At 44.5% G+C, this 17,719-nt stretch overlaps 2 protein-coding genes across 2 annotated transcripts in view; one reads left to right on the top strand and one right to left on the bottom strand.

The window, feature by feature from the left end:
* The window catches only part of tshr (thyroid stimulating hormone receptor), a 50,909-nt gene extending 33,202 nt beyond the window's left edge, over window positions 1–17,707 (bottom strand). Inside the window, exon 1 of the mRNA XM_037685689.1 lies at window positions 17,538–17,707. Coding sequence (XP_037541617.1) covers window positions 17,538–17,707 — 170 coding nt within the window. The remainder of the gene's footprint in view (window positions 1–17,537) is intronic.
* Window positions 1–17,719, top strand: part of LOC119418448 (forkhead box protein N3) — a 203,843-nt gene that overhangs the window by 182,289 nt on the left and 3,835 nt on the right. The window lies entirely within an intron of this gene.

Consider the following 17,719-nt stretch of genomic DNA (forward strand, 5'->3'; position numbering starts at 1 on the left):
CGGGGGGGGGTGTAAGTCTGCCTACCGAGACAAGGTGGAAAAACCAGTGCTTAATTTGAGCCGGAGCCTGCCAGAACAAGATCAGGGAACTCTCTCATTTTGACCGGGTGCATTCCGGCAACTGTATGCTCGGATCCAGCAACTCAAATCTCCACCCCTAAATGTCCATAGTCATGGTGCATTTTTATTTCAATTATTTATTAAAAATACGAGAGGAGACGGCCAGTCTGTGGAGTGGATATTTTGTGTGCAGCAGGCGCACCAGCTTGCGAACTTCCTCCTGCCCAGCAGGGATATGGACGGCATGTACCACTGGGATGAAGTATCTTCATCTATATGGCAAGCCAAGTGGCCCATTAATAGCCAGACATGTGGTAAAAGTGGCTATTAATGGGCCACTTGGCTTGCCATACTTTTCGCACAGAAACATCTCCAGAAAGCTCTGCAGAGCATGCACAGCTGCTGATGTGAACTCACACATACGTTTCAGACATAATAAATAAAAATGCTTAGATACAGTAAAAAAATACGAGAGAAATGTTTGGTGAGTAATATTCACATTAATTACATATCAAAACAACGGCGTAAATTTGTCAAAATAACAGCGATCAAAATGACGAAAAGATAGTCCAATTAACTTTTATTAAATAAATGGATGGAAGGATTGTCCTTGGACAACCAAGAAGGCAGTTGTAATTGTGGTTGGAGCAGCAGGAGCAACAGCGTGCAGGAATGAATTTAGTGGCGAAAAGTTTGACTCAGAAACGTCAAGTGTGTGTGTGTGTGTGGGGGGGGGGGGGGGGCACGCTTGACAGAATCTGAGCTGCTTTATTCCTAAACCTGTTGCGCTCTCTAGAACAATTATGGAATCAAGTGTTTACAAATGTAGGTAAATGCAGGTGTTTAACAACCTGTTAAAATAGGCTGCACCAAAATGCAGGAAATAGCATCTACTTTATTCAAAAATGTAAGGGGGAGGAGGACCTGCAAGCTCCCTCCACTTCCCCTGCTTAACCCCAAACACCCTCCCTCCTCCGCCACCCCCCACACTCACCAGCCCGCAACCCCGCCGCTGGCCATCCACTTTTTACGTTCTGGCATTGAGCGGTTTACAAATTAAGCCCTGGGAACAACAGACTGCTTGGTGCAAGGGGAACGATCTGCTCCTCGACACCTCAAAGACGAAGGAACTGATCATCGACTTCAGGAAAAGAAAATGGCAGTCCCACCCGATTATAAGTGAAGACAGTGTGTAGAAATTAGCCGACTACCGTTTTCTGGGAGTCCATATGAGGGCAATCTGACCTGGAGCGTGAACACGTCCAAGTTACTGAAACAGGCCTAACAGAGACTGTACTTCCTGAGAGTGCTCAGGAGAAACGGCATCACCCAGAGACTGCTGGTGTCTTTCTACCAACGCTCCATAGACAGCATCTTAACATACTGCATCACTGTGTGATATCTCAGCTGCACAGTGGCTCAGAGGAAAGAGCTCCAGAAAGTTATCAACACAGTCCAGAAGATTGTATATACTGTTTTTATTTTCCTTTTGCTCTGGGAAGCAAACCTAAATTTTGATGTATTTAGGTAAAATGACAATAAAGATATTTTATTTTCTATTCTATCCAGGGGGCATCATTACAAAATGCCAGAACCACCTTAACTGTCTCCTCTCGATGTGGAAACTATGTGGAGATAACTCATTTCGACAGCTTGTATCCCGTTCTTTCAGTCACTACTTAGAGTTTGTGGCCATAGGTGAGGGTAGGAATGTAGACTGACCAGTAAACAGAGAGCTCAACTCCCTCGTCACTACAATGGACCGGCAACAAGTCCGCAATAATGCTGAAGCTGCATCGTTTTGTCTGTTGAGCTCAGGCGCCATTCTTCCCTGACTCATGAACAAAATACCGAGATATTTTAACTCCTCCACTTGAGGCAGAACCTCACTACCAATCAGGAAAGAGAAATCCACCATTTTCTGAACGATGACGAGCCCAAATTTTTCTTTTTTTGAAGAATAAATTTAAACTATACTTAATGGGCATAAACACACAAAGATAGAGTAGAAGCTAATACTAACAGTAGTGATATTTGTTTGGGAGCTGTTCAGTGTTTACATTAGAAAACACTGTGCTCACCTGTTACCATTCAAGAAACCACATTAGGTTTTCAGACTGTTTTATTAAAGATCAAGGGACACAAATATCTTGAGTTATCACATGTTTAAACTCCAATCCAAGAAATCTGAGGTTTCTGACAGACTGGAACTGCAATGTTTTGCCCTCTTTCCCCTTGAAGTCTTTTCCCCTCCTAATTATTCTCAAATGGAACTGTGTGTGTGTGTTTGAGAAATGTGCTGTAAAAGGTAAATATTGTATTTGAATGCATCGTCCAGACGCAGGAGGGTGTCACGCTACAGAGGCTTTTTAGCAGACTGTGCTTTCCTTTCTACCTCTGACTACCAGTGACACGTGGAGTAAAGTCTACACACACATACACACACACCTGCAACCGCACACTCAAAGTACTCCAAGCTCTACAGATGTGAGCACTCGTGTAGAAAAACACAAAGACGCCTGCTTTGTATTCTACACCAAGAACCTTTGCTCGTTTATATTGCACAAAATATTTATTTGTTCTCAGCTTATATATAAGTTAGTTGGGTACTTTTGATTTGCATTGACAAGAAGTGGAGGGGAGCTGTGCACAACATGACACTTTTTGTTTACAGAAAATAAAAGATAGAAATATGTATTTGGGTAAAAAAAAAAAAATGCATCAGTTTTTTGGGCTGGTTCAGATTCCCAGGTTTTGTAAAAACTCTGAGCTGCTGAATTTTATTTTGATTTCTGTCTGTAGTTGAAAACGCTTCTTTTTTTCATTTTCTAGTTGAATTGAAAAGCACCTGGGATGCAGCAGTCCAAAGGAGCTTTCCAGTACAGCCAGTTTTGTGTATGCAGTGAAAGACAGTGTCCATCAATATGGACAGTTACCATTCTTCTGTCCCCACCAGGGACGACTGTGGCTGAGTGGTTACAGCAGTCGTCCTCCAATGCAAGAGTTGGGGGTTCGAATCCACCAGCAGTCACATGCTGAAGTGTCCCTGGGCAAGACACTGAACCCCTCATCGCCTCCAATGTGTGTCCCATCAGTGTGATAAAGCTCTGATTAGTCTCTTTAGAATGATTTGTTCAATTAGCTTTGTAGAGATCTAGTAGAGTGATGTACGAATGAGTAAATGAGGCACAGATTGTAGTGTAAAGTGCTTTGAGTGTCTTGATCAGATAGAAAGGCGCTATATAAGTACAGTCCATTTACCATTTAACAAAATCTGAACTACGTCGAGTGACATCTTTTGGTCAGAACTGGGCTTCTTTCCAGCATTTCCAGTTTCTTCATCTCAGCTTTAGAGATGGGAAGTCCTGCTCTGCTGAGCATATACGCTCATGCCAGACATTTTCTGCTGGGACATTATCTGCCTACTGGTTTAGGATTTCCAGTTTTTCTCCTGCAGCTTTCCTACACTCAAGTGCGCCAACAAGATCACAATTGAGGACCATTCCACTAATGAGCTGCAGGAGTATATAAGGCAGTAGATGACTTCAATCTGACGCTGGTGCATTATCTTCCAATCCATGTTCCTGGCCTTTGTATTATTCCTTGGGATTTGTGAAAACTAATCTCTTCTTCTCATGTGTTGTAGCTCTGACTCCTGCGATCCTCCTATACCCTGGACCTCCCTGGTTTCTCCTAAGCCCCTTCGTGAGCTTTGGGCTATTCCTTGCCCTCCACCGCTTGCCCACCGGTTGTATGAACCCTTCTGAAACTTCCTCGCGCCTTGCTACTGGAACCTTTTTGGACTTCACCTCTGTGACAACTTTGCCTGCCAACAGTAAGAGAAATACTGAACATCAAACCATCCCTCAGGATAAAGCCTCTAACTAACTTTGTCCCTTGCTCTCCAGGGTTTCAGTTGTGCCCTGCTAATTTACTTCACAATGTTGAAATATTCACTTGCTGTAAATAAACATAGTTAAACTTGCCCTAAGTCTGGGAGTCAGCATTCTTGGTCATTTACTATCTGAGTATTGATTTAACCTTACAACTGGTAAATAATGAACCGATGACTAAATTGGTTTCCAAACAGTGTGTAACTAACCTCTTGTATTTCCTTAAGCGACTTGCAACTCCTGCTTTTTTGAGTCTTCCAAGACCTCCTTATTCCTTGTGACTTCCCTGCGGATTGATATTGTCCCTCCAAACAACCAAACAAGTATTTGAAATGACAATGCTCAACCAGGAACAACCTGCTCCTTCGATACTGTTCTTTACTCTAACCCTAACCCTCAACTCTACCATGGAAACCTAGGACCTCGTTTCCTCCTCCTCTCTGGCTCCATATACAAACGCAACAATAAGAAAGGATTATACACTGCTTGGCCAAAAAAAAAGTCACCACCTGGATTTTATTAAGCAAATAAGTACGAGCCTCCTATTGGATTACTGCATGGGTGATTATCTTTCAGCTGGCAACAAGTTATTTAACCCCAACTGGTGCAATGAGATGCTTCTCATTTCTTAAACAACCATGTCAAAAGACACGTCGTGTGGTCGTGGAAAAGATGTCAGTCTGTTTGAGAAGGGTCATATCATTGGCATCAAGCAGAGAAAACATCTAAGGAGATTGCAGAAACTACTAAAATTGGGTTAAGAACTGTCCAACACATTATTAAAAACTGGAAGGATAGTGGGGACCCATCGTCTTCGAGGAAGTAATGTGGCCGTAAAAAAATCCTGAATGATCGTGATCGGCGATCACTTAAACGTTTGGTGAAATCAAATCGAAGAAAAACAGTAGCACTCAAGACTATGTTTAATAGTGACAGTAAGAGCATTTCCACATGCACAATGTGAAGGGAACTCAAGGAATTGGGACTGAACAGCTGTGTAGCCTTAAGAAAACCATTAATCAGTGAGGCTAACCGGAAAAAAAGGCTTCAATTTGCTAGGGAGCATAAAGATTGGACTCTGGAGCAATGGAAGAAGGTCATGTGATCTGATGAGTCCAGATTTAACCTGTTCCAGAGTGATGGGTGCATCAGGGTAAGAAGAGAGGCAGGTGAAGTGATGCACCCATCATGCCTAGTGTCTAATCATCAATTCAAGATCTTGGTGAAAAATTAATGCAACACTGGATGGAAATAGATCTTGTGACATTGCAGAAGTTTATCAAATCAATGCCACAGTAAATGCATGCTGTAATCAAAGCTAAAGGCGGTCCAACAAAATATTAGTGTGTGACCTTTTTTTTGGTGGCAACTTTTTTTTTGTTTGGCAGTGTATTATGTTAAATCAACCATTGCTGCAAATCGAAATCAATACAAGATAATCACCATGTCCCTTTTACCTTCCAGCCCTGAAGCGCTGCACCTGTAAATAAAATCACTTACCTTTGGTATGCCTGGCTCTGTCTTCTTCTCAGTCTGCTAACTTGGGGCCAACCTTAACTTTAAACATGATAACTACAATAATAGGCTTTCCCTTGGAGGTGCCATCGTGACATGCCAATGGGGTCATTTATTCCTCAGTATGAAGACAATCTAATCAAACTTCATCACACCTCGTCTGCTAGAACATCCCATTTTATACATGGTCTATTTCGGGCTTATTTGGCAGATATTTTTATCAGAAAGGTTGACAATGCTAGGTGGTATGCTTTCATGTCTTTTGTCCTCCTGAAGGGCACTGGGTAAACTTTGGGCAGGAATGTGAGGAAATTGTAGGGGACACTCCCAAGCATGAGGACCTGTGAATTGAAGCAGCGATGAGGGGATAATTTTATGTGATGGGTGCAGCTGGAGGCGATGCAAAGTGCTGTTGAAGGATGAAGGAATAATCCAATACACTGGAAGGCAGGGAGGACGAACTATGACAAAGTACTGCAGAAATTCCTCTTTCATTTAACTGTATTACCCAGTCCTACACGGAGTTGTGAGTCAAATCAGTATGTGAAGAAGGGCTGAGCATTCCTTATAAAATGCATTTCACCTGCTGCTTTTCATTCCATAAATAAATTAATTAATTAAAATGTGTATGCCTCTTTTGTGACTGTCTATTGTCGTTTTTATCCACTGTTGTCATCACTCTGTTAAAGAAATCAGGTGTCTCTTGTAAATGAGTCCCCGAGGCTCAGTGGGATAAACCTGTATAAATAAAGGTTGAATGAATGAATGAAAATTCCCGAGTTTTAAACTGAGATCATCTGACGACGACAAGGAACAAAATGAAAGCTGTTTGGGTCAAACCTTGTCAATGACGTCAGAGATATTGCGAGATCTGTTAGTTCTTGTGTGTGTTGTGAATGATGCGTAGCTACTACCTGTGGCAGCTCTCTTGAATGAGGTTGATGTCCAATCATTAATTTACGGAAGCGTAATTAAAAGTATTCAAGTTGTTTATAAGATATTTTGCTTACAGACAAGCAGAGCTGATCCCAATAGTTAATAGCAAAGTTTTAGAAATAGAAAATCAGTTAGACCTTGGATTATAAATTAGGAATGACTCTCAGCAACTACCGTAACAAATTTAACTCAAATATTAAAATGTGTGTTTTCTAAGTTTGCTTAGTTGTTGCAGCCACCTTGAGCTGGGTTCACCCCGATAATTGTAAATGTATAGTTAAAAATTACTCAGGAGTTTCATTAAGACCCCTACAGTTATTTTGCTAACACAACAGTAAAACAAACACATGCCATCATCATCGTCTGCCACGGAAGGTGAAAGGGTGATAATATTTGGTAAACTCATGTTTGTAATGAGTTTTTAAATGTCAGCAATACATTTTTCAATTTATCATTTATTATAGTGTATATAACAGTTAGGCCTGTCGCGATAAACAATAAATCAATTAATCGCATGATAAATTAAAATTATCAACCTCGTTTTCATTTTTTGGCTTTATCATTTCTTCGCATCTCTCTTTCTACTGAAGACACTGGATGATAAAAGGCTCAACTCCGGTGCTCTTCACTGACCCCGCCCTTTCTCTTTAAAATCCATTTTAAACGTCCAAAATCGTGTTTTTAGATCATTAAAAGCAGCTAAGCTGACAAGCTAAGCTACAAGCGAAGCTAACAGGCCGACCTCGAGAAAAAAAACTCTGTCTTGTCGAAGCGCCAAAATTCACGGTTGAAACCTGTGTCTTCGTGTAAAAAGTTTTTCTCTGCAAGAAGAAGATGAGAACTTGTTTACTGATTTTTTTCAATTAAAAGCTTTGTGTGAAAAATGCTGTGCTTAAGAGTTCAAACCACACAGAGTGTCCGCCATTTTGAGAACTGAAAAAAAAAGGAACGAGACAGCCCATGTCACGTCAAGGGGCCTCCCTCCCATTTTTCTTAAAGGGACACGCTGCTCACTCCCTCACTATCCATCCTTCGGTTCAAACAGTCTTATACTGCCATCTGGTGGTTGAAAAAAGGCACTACACTCAAAATAAAATTAACAAGCATTTCTTCTTAAATTTGACAATTACTAATTGTTGTCAAATTTCAAATAATATTATCGTTTATCTCAATAATTTCTGAGACAATTAATCGCCCAGCAAAAGTTGTTATTGTGACAGGCCTAATAACATTGTATATACAAGCGTTTTCTTAAAGGTACAATAATATACTTAAAATGGCTATTTTCATGAGTATCTGATCCCATTTTGTTGCAGTTAGTGAAAAAATAAATTATTTTTGTTTTGTTTGACCAGGGGAAACCCACCAGAGAATGTGTAGCAGGATCCACATCTTTAATCCACAGTCTGAACTCTCATGGTTACAAACTGTTAGATGGCAGTTTACATATTTTGCCATTGTTGTTTTCTTGATTTGTTTGGTTTTGTTTTTCACACCTCAGATGTGATTAATATTAAAAATGTGAACAAAAACGTTCAACTGTGAACAACACTAACATGCTGCCTGTGTTGACAGCAATGTTTAGTGCTTTGGTGCCATTTTTCACAGTTCTCTGTTTGCATTTTTGGCTGTTAATTCTTGTCATTTCCCGGATATATTTTTAACCACATCAGATGCTTTTTGCACAAATAACCCTGAAATGTTTCATTTCTCTGAAAGCACATAAAATACAATAAATTTGAATCTCTTTATTTATTTCTTCCCATCGTCCTCCATCAATCACATGATCTCATGTTGTGAGAGGAAATAAAGCAGGTATATAAAACACAATTAAACCAGGTCCCAAATCAAAAACTTGGTCCAATAGCTGCGGGATATTTTGGGTCAATACTTTCTAAAAACAAAAATAAATTGACCTTCTATGGTTTTTACATTGACGTGAGTAAAGATGGAGAAGGCACTTCCATTACCTTCCACTGTCTAAACCTGAAGTTCATCTGTCTGTTGGGATGGTTCCATGTTGATGTGAAAGTTGCTCCTGCACGCCCGTTCAGCTCACCAACAGGAGAGTGTCAATCACAGTGCAACACGACACTCTTTAATCAAAGAACTCAATAAAACTAAACATTTTTTCAGAATACTTTCTGAACATACAGCAGCCAGGCAAGAATGATGATATTCAACAAAAAGTAACACATGAAAAAGTATCTGATGTCTGTTTATTCATTAGTTAAAATGTTCCATTCGTTTACGTGAATTGTACTGCACTCAGCCACAAGGGGGCGCTTGTCCATTGTGCCTTTAACTTTAGGTCCTGTCAAAATAAAGCTTGATGGGATTTACAGGTACTGAGCCCCAGAAGGGACATAGTGGATTTTTATTTTATTTTTACTTTTGCATTCCCTTGCAATATTGTACTGTAGTGTTACCTCACAGACAACGAACATTCTTCCCTCAAAGAAACTGGTCCAGATGACATTATTTAATGGAGTTTTGTTTTGAAATCAGCTTTAAATATAAGGATATCCAGTGTGTGCTGCAGTGGTAAAATTAGTTTTACGTTGGATATTTCACGTTCATGCTCCGTGGATTCAGGGCATCCTGGTTCAAGCCGACGCAGAGAGTCTGATTTCAGCTGCTCAGTCTGTCGCTCCTCCGAGGAGAGATGGTTCTCTTAGGGACCGTCAACAAATGACCAGGCTAATGAGCTTGGTCTGAACACTGTTATACTATTTTAGATAGATTTACAGAGTATTTGTCAAAGCAGCACCATGTATCACACATTTTCTCAGTATATTTCTACATGGTAACAAATCATGAATTTTCTCATCATTTAAAATCCAAAAGAACAAGGTGGCACTTGTGTTTCAAAAGTACTGTAACTTTCTTTTAAAGCATCAAAGTTCATTCAAGGATTCAAGGTTCTTTATTTGTCATTCGCACCACATGTGGTGCATGTGGTGGAATGAAACTGTGTACACAGGGTCCCAGTTACAGCCAACAAAAGTATTAAAATGTGTGTGTAAAAAAAACAGTAATAAGATCTAAGATATGAACTAAGAAAAATGTTAATTAAAAACACATTAAGCACACACTTCCAGAGGGTTTCACCAGTCTGAGGAGTCCCAAGTAAACTGGTTTCCCCACTAAGCAGAACACTCCTTTAGTGGACCAACCAGTTTGCTGCTTTTGCTGGTGACTGATGAAGCCCTCCGGATAGAGGGCGAAACATCTTTCCACAAAAAAGAAACTGTCCAGATGACCTGACTGAACATTATTGTATTTTGTACCTGGATGACTGAGCATGAACTTTGATGCTTTAAAAGAAAGTTATAGTGCTTTTAAAAACAAGGAAAAAAAAGTGTTCTTTTGGATTTTAAAATGGTGAGAATTCATGATTTATTACTGTGCAGAAATATACTGAGAAAACTTTGGTTATGATACATGGTGCTGCTTTAACAAATACTCTGAAAATACAGTAATTTGTTGACGGTCCCTAAGAGAACCATGGCTCCTCGGAGTGACAGACAGAGCAGCTGAAATCAAGCTGCCTGTGTCGGCTCGAACCAGGAAGCTGCCACCGCTGAATCCACGGAGCATGAACGTGAAATATCCAACGTAAAACCAGTTTTACCACTGCAGCACACACTGGATATCCTTAGTTAAGGCTGATTTCAAAATTCAATTCAGTTTATGTATATAGCGCCAAGTTACAAACTCCTGCAGGGGTGTCTGTTCCACTGTTGCTGTTGCGAGGGAACGCAAAAGAAAAAATCCCCCATGTCCCCTCCGGAGCTCCGTATACAGGTAATATGTCAGATTATTCATATAAAAACATGAGACCAAAAACGTTGGTTACGTACTGTAACCCCAGATTCTATGAATATAGGCGTAGCCCTTTAAGGCTGTCGCTGATGGGTTTATCCCGTTATGCAGAGCATAAGCACTGAAAAAATTTAGTCCACGCCCACCTGCTGTGTGGGGCTGGGCCCCACCCGGTCCGTATAAATTACTTTAAGAGCGGGAAATCGGCTCCCAAAATAGTTTTTTCTTCAGCCATTTAGGAGCCAGTGAGGCCCGACGCTTAAAGGGCTACGCCTATATTCATAGAATCTGGGGTTACAGTACGTAACCAACGTTCTATGTCATATAGGCTTCGCCCTTTAAGGCTGTCGCTGATGGGTTAAGGGCGAAGCGGATGTGGTCCTCGCCTCACTGGGTCCATTCGAACACAGTAAGAAGCGGAAGCTTGCCCAAAAACGACTTGTCACTCAGCTCCCCGTGTGCATGACTACGCATCGCGTAATTATGTGCCATGCACAGACGCATGTTGTGTAACTATGCGTTCTGACAAAGCATGAACACCCCGGAAAAAACTTTCAACGGGGAGAAGATGTTGAAAGGAGGGGGGGGGGGGGGGGGCATGAACTAACTGGTTCATGGCTGAACAGTATAAACAGATTAATATCAATGAACTGATTATTGATCAAATGAAATGATTGGTAACAATAGTCATGAACTGATTAATGACAATAGAACCAAAATCACAGACACAACTTGTGACTGATAACAACATCTCACACTGTAATGCATGCAGACAGATGTGAGCTTAAACAGAGTTCCATGAAAAGCAACAATATTCATTCTGTTAGAGCACTAAGGACAGAATGTGTCATGGAACGAGCCGTTACATCACGTAGGTAAAAGCGAATAAATGAGCAGGGTGTTGACCATGCAGCCGCAGTGCAAATGTCCTGCATTGACATACCATTATGCAGAGCAGTCGAAGATGCGATAACCCTGGTCGAGTGTGCTTTGAGGTTGACAGGAGGCTCTACATCTGATGCTCCATAGGCTTCAGAAATGGCCTCACACAGCCAGTGTGACAAACGCTGGGTGGATAACGGGCGACCTGCAGATGCATCTCTATAATGCACAAACAATTGTTGAGTTTGACGCATTGCAGCTGTGCGCGCTATGTAACACGTCAACGCCCGCACCGGACAGAGAAGATGAAAAGATGCTTCTTCTTCTGATCTGTGGGGGGGGGGGGGGGTGGAGAAACCCCTCCAACAATATCATACTTGATTTAAAAGAGCTCGTGATGTTTTTAGGCATAAAAGCTGGGTTTGGTCTTAAATCAGCTGAACTACCGTCAGCTAGGATTCTGAGACATGACGGAGCGGCAGAGAGGGCAGATAAATCACTCACCCTCTTAGCGGATGTTAAAGCCAGCAGCAGGGCTGTTTTAAGAGACAAGAATTTAGGTGAAACCTGATCCAAAGGCTCAAATGGGGCTTTGATCAGGGCTCGCAGGACCAGCGTTAAATCCCACTGTGGAACAAGTGGGCGTGAAACAGGCCTACGTCTTTGTACACCTTTTAGAAAACCGCTCCATCAGCGGGTGATTAAAAGCCGTTCTGTCTCCGAAACCTTCATGGCAGGAAGAGATGGCTGCAGCGTACGTTTTAATCGTGCTGAATGCCAACTTCCTATCCATCAGCTGTTGTAGAAAAGACAACACGCCGCCTAATGGGCATGAGGTGGCCTCTAAACCTTTCTCTGTACACCAGCGCTGAAAAGCCGTCCACTTTGATGTGTACAGAGCTGTGGTAGGTGCAGCACGTGAATCTTGGATTGTGCGCACTACCTCCTGCGGGAGACCCATCCTCTCTAAGCGGGACAGCTCAGCGGCCAGACCCACAGGTGCTGGCCTATTTCTGAGTAACTCCTGATCGCTCCTCCTGCTTGAAGGAGAGTGACCTCCCTCTACGGCAGTTTCCACGGACGACCCGACAACAGACGTTGCATGACTGGGAACCATGGTGCGTTCACACGCTCGGAAGCCACCAGAAGAGCTGTCAATCCCTCCTCCTGAACTCGGTTCAGGAACCGTAAAATCAGAGGAAGTGGGGGAAAAAAAAAAAAAAACGCGTACAGGAGCGTTTTGGGCCATGGGCTGTGAGCAAATGCATCCACCCCCAGCGGTGGATCGTCTCGCGGTCTCAGGGGAAAACCATAAATGACACTGAGCGTTCTTCTCGTGTCGCAAAACAGGTCCACAGCTGCTTTGCCAAACTTCTGCCACGTCTGAACCGTCAGGTCTGGATGGAGAGTCCCGTCCCCGTGACGTGGGCCGCCCCTGGACATCACATCTGCCCCTCTGTTCAGAACACTGGGTATGTAAACTGATGGTTATGTATGCAGCAGTCATCATGTTGTCTGAGAAAATCAACACCTGTTGATTCTGTAGCACGGGAGCAAAGTGTTGAATCACATTCAGCACTGTGCGACACTCCAAAGACATTTATTTGGGCTGATGTGTGGTGGGGCCACAGCGCCCCTACTGCTTGAGATAGGTATGTCCCCCCCCCAGCCTGACAGCGACGCGTCCGTGAAGACTGACACTGTGACGTGGGTCTGCTGACGGGAACTCCCTCTGACAGAACCAGGGTGTTTCCCCAGTGTCGGAGGTCTGCTCTCACGGAGGGAGGGGCAGTGATCGTCCGTCTCTTTTGTTTTACTGGATCCACACGCAGACGCACAAACCACCTCTGGAGGCGTCTCATGTGTAACAAACCCAGCGGAACCGCTGTGTGAGCTGATGACATCATTCCTAACAGCTTCAAGATTGAAATAGCTGTTCCCACTTTGCCAGGTCTATAAGGCGAAGTTGACTTTTAAAAGTGTCGAACCTTGTTTGTGATAAACGAGCCTTCATGGTGGTTGAATTTAATTCTACTCCCAGATAAACAATTGTCTGGGCCGGGAAAAAAATCGAGCTTTTCTTCCAATTTATGGCGAAAACCAGATTTGACAGGTGTGATGTCCACACCTGAGCCTGCATCAGCGCCTCCTGTCTGGAGTGACAGGAGCAGCAGATCATCCAGGTAAAACAAAAACTCTCATCCCTGCTCTGTGTAACAGATACTTCATCCCCTGAAAGGAGAAAAAATGCAAGAGTTTTATGTGTTTTGAGATGATCGGTATGCCTTTCTCTGGATGTTGTACAACAGCTGTCTGGTTGTCAACATGTGAAAAAACGGTCTGTCAATGATCATCTTGTTGAAAAAACTGACAGATCCACGATCGGTCTCATTCCTCCGGTCCGTTGGAAACCGGGAAGTAACGTGAGTAAAACCCTGTGTTTTCTCTCTGTTGGGGAACTCTGGAGATTACTTTTATCTGAAACACTTGGACTTTTGCATTTAGGGATGAGATTTGGTCTGATGATGACAGGACCGTTTCTATAACTCCTCCGAACGGAGGGGGTCGGGTTGCAACTGTAACTTGTAACTATTTGCATTACGCCCTGTCCATCCATCTGACCGGTGAGCATGTTTTAGCCCCTCTACATAATGTTTGTGGAGTGAACGTGCGTTTAAGGTATGCGTCACGTTGTACGGCCGTCAGCAGTCCACCCCTCGAGACCGCTGTCATGCATCGCGGGAATGTTTTCTGCGTGACCCAAGGCGAGGCTTCCTCGAAAAAAGGCTCTGAACGCGCTCGTGCGCTGCGTTCGGGCCGCGGACCAACCTTCATGTACGGTGGGCCGGTGTGTGCTGAGGCAAAGCGTGTGACAGCTGATGACGCTGTGGGGCTGCGCGATTGACGTCGTTGTGCAAACGTTGAGAGGCGGAGGGAGTGACTTCATCTACGCTGTGCTGTTGGAGTGAAGGCTGCGAGCCTCGCGGGAGTACACGTTTTCTCTGGAGGGACGCGCGCCGCTCTCGCTGGAAGGAGGCGGAGCTCGTCATCAGGGTTTGTTCAGCTGCCTCACGCTTATGCTGAGACGCGGTGGGTGACGGCTGCCCACGTTTGATTCGGTGGGGCGAGTGCCGCTCTTGTGAGAGCAAAGACCTCCACCTCACCCAGCCTGCGGTCCACATTTATACCGATGTGAGCCGGAGAGCACCGGGCAGCTGTGTGTGTGTGAGCCACATCAACACAGCGCCGTTGGATGGAGGCTGTTTCATCCCACGAGTGCGAGTTTGACACCGCTTGGGTGAGGATTGTGCTGCTCTGGATGATAACGAGTTATTTTCGCTTACCATTGTGTCGTGTGATCGACTCGTCATGTCTTGGAGCGACGGTGAGTTTAAAAAAAACCTTATTTAAGGACACCGGCTCGTTATGTGTGAAGGATGTGTGCACAGCCGCTGTGAGTTCATCCGAGCTTACAGACTGGCTAAAAAACAGACACTTTGATCATTGAATGATGATTTATTTCAACTTTCGTGTCACTTTTACGCACACCCTCCGGAGACCGTCATTTTCAAAACTTCTCCCTCTTGAGCTCTGCGATTCGTTTGCCCAGAGCGCTGTCTTGCAGGCGAACTCTAGGGAAAACGCCGAACTGCAGGTTGCCGGAATGAAGAGGGCTGGATTCTGACGGGCGGGGCTGGTGGTGGAACTGAGCGAGAGCCGCGGCCGTGGAAACGTTGGTGCTTGCTAGCGACGGTCCCTCCAGTGGGCCGGGGGGCGGGATGAGCCGCGCAGCTTGATGAGGTGGCGCACAGCCTCTGGCACCTCCTCCGACTGCTTCAACTCGCTAGCATGGAACTGAAGCTGCTCTCGGAACAGCGCGTCCGCCGTGATGGGCCCTCCATCAGGTCTTTGTGCAGTTTCTCCGGCAGCGAGGGAGAGTAATGAAACCAAGTGGATCATTGGATCGTCGTCATCCATGCTGCAATCGTCGACAGGCAAACCGTAGAAGAGGCACACATGTTGAAGATAACATCTGCTGCCTTACAGAGGGAGTTATTTGTCTCCAAGGCTGGTCTGTGGCCTTCAGCCCCTTTGGACAGGATATATGCTAGCAGCGCCACGTTGTTGCTAGCTGCGGCTGCCTGAAAGCACATTGATGGGCTCGATTGGAGAGCACGGTCAACGCCTGGTTCGTGTTTCTCCGGAGGGATGGGACGCTGCTCCGACCTGGACAGCTTAGCTCCGAAGCTTCCGCGAGGCTCGGCTCCAGGGGGGTTACCGAGGGATAGTCCCGCCCGGTGAACCCTTCCACTCTGGTGATGGGTGCGGACTGGGGACCGACTCTCCCAATCTACCAGGAAAAACCCGTCTGTGGCCTCGCCCGTAGGATGTCCTGTTGGGAGCGCGAGGCCATATGGGTCAAGACGGTGAGCCGGAATGGAGCCCAGAAAACAACCTTCCTGCCGATCATCCGAACTGGCGGGAAAAGGCATAGGACGTAAAAAAGGGGTCCTTTCATGTCAGCCTCCTCCTGGTTACGCCGGGCAACCCCTGGGGCGCCATCGGACGGGAGCGGTGTGATCGCCGATGCGAAAAACGAGGTGGGATGGGGTGAGCATTCACTCAGCCCCCCCCCCCCCCCACGACACTACGCTCCCCAGGAGGGAAAAGGCAGCGGGGGCTGCAGCTGAGCATGCCTATCCCGGAGGAACCATCCGATTCGCTCCGAGGGTCGGCGATAAGAGGAAAAAATACAAGATGGCGTTGTCCAGCGTGTAGTGACCTGTCACTGGGAAATATTCCTCGGCGCTTACCTTGAATAGGACTACTCATCATCTTCTCCTCGGTGGGGGAGAACTCACCGGACGACCGGAGGTCGACTGCCGGGCCAAGCATCCTTAACAAAGGTTGGTCATCTACACAATTTTCCTTCTTTGTTCTTCTGACAGTGCTATATTAGCTCGCTGAAGAAAAAATGGGAGCCGATTTCCCGCTCTTAACGTAATTTATACGGACCGGGTGGGGCCCACACAGCAGGTGGGCGTGGACTAAATTTTTTCAGTGCTTATGCTGCGCATAACGGGATAAACCCATAAGCGACAGCCTTAAAGGGCGAAGCCTATATGACATAGAACATGCATGTTAGGCTGATTGGTAACTCTAAAATTGTCTCTAGGTGTGCGCGAGAGAGTGAATGGTTGTTTGTCTCTATGTGTCCCCGTGATGGACTGGAGACCTGTCCAGGGTGTCCCCCGCCTCTCGCACAGTGACTGCTGGACATGGGCACCAGTGACCCCAGTGACCAGAAAAGGAAGAAGCAGGTTAAAGAAAATGGATTCATGGATTCATACAAAAGTATTAAATTTTCCCAAATCACGCCATGTGGATTTAGAACAAACTTACCGGTAACATTCATTAAAGGAAAATAATTAATTTAAGACTGGACCAGCAGTTTAAATTAATTTTAATCTGATCACAACATTTAACTCAATTTAAAAAAATCCCTTAAAACATGTGAAAGTAACTGCAGCTTTATTTTGAAACAAACTAATCGTTTTTCTTCTTCTTTTGGCAGCGAACTAACTTACATGAAGATTTGTCAATTGTTTTTACACCAGATGTCCTTCCTGACGCAACCACAGACCACCACTGTGTAGAGGGGGGAGTTGGACCTGTGACCCACTGGCCCACCTTCTCTAACCTCTTCGCCACCACTCCCCATTAGCTTACACCACATACCTGACAGATTTGTTAGGTTGCAGGTTCATCAGCAAGAGTTCAACTCATCCCATTTGGATGCTCTGTGCTGCTCTTTCTGTGATAAAATCAATGATCAATAAGTTCACATTTCATTTTCTTTGCTTCAACGTTTTCTATAGCTATAAAATATATACACTATGCTCTGTTATTATTATTTTAAACAAAAGGATAAGCAATCTGTCACAGATTAACGGTCTAAATCGAACACTTAAAATATCTCGCAGACCGGATACAGTTCTAAAAAGGGCCTTGTCTGGCCTGCGGGCCTTCATTTGACTGAGATAAAGGAAGTGAACTCCCATAAGTAATAATGTCAACAAAACCATCATCGTGTTATTGACGAATCAATTAAAAAGTCACAAAATATAAAACAAGTAATTGAACAGGTTCTGTTGGTGTCAAACATTTAGTCTATGGTTTTGTCAAACATGGTCCAACAAAGCATTTATTGACAGCAGCCTAATTATTACAACACAGAGTTTAACTTGGTGTTTGAGGCTATAGGTCACACTTAAACACTATTAACACTAATGCACCAAAAGTGATACTTGTGTAGGAGAGGCCCTAAATCCCTGCGGCGGCACTTTGTAGGAACTTTAGAGTTTAATGGGTTTTCCTCACTTCTGTTCAACAGCAGAATGGCTCTGACAGATGCTCTGTACTCACAGCGCCTCGGTGCTGGCTGGAAACGTCGGGAGAGAATCGACGTCAAAGCAGGAGATGGTTCGATCACCCCACTCCGAGCACTCGCACACCGCCGGGCAGGAGTCAGCCTCCGAGCCGGCGCTGCTGACGGGGAGAGCGGCGAGCAGCAGGGCGCACGTTATCACCTGCATGTCGGTGTCCCC

This window comes from Nematolebias whitei, chromosome 12 (assembly GCF_014905685.2).
Source record: "Nematolebias whitei isolate Nwh7 chromosome 12, NemWhi1, whole genome shotgun sequence".
Classification (NCBI taxonomy): domain Eukaryota; kingdom Metazoa; phylum Chordata; class Actinopteri; order Cyprinodontiformes; family Rivulidae; genus Nematolebias; species Nematolebias whitei.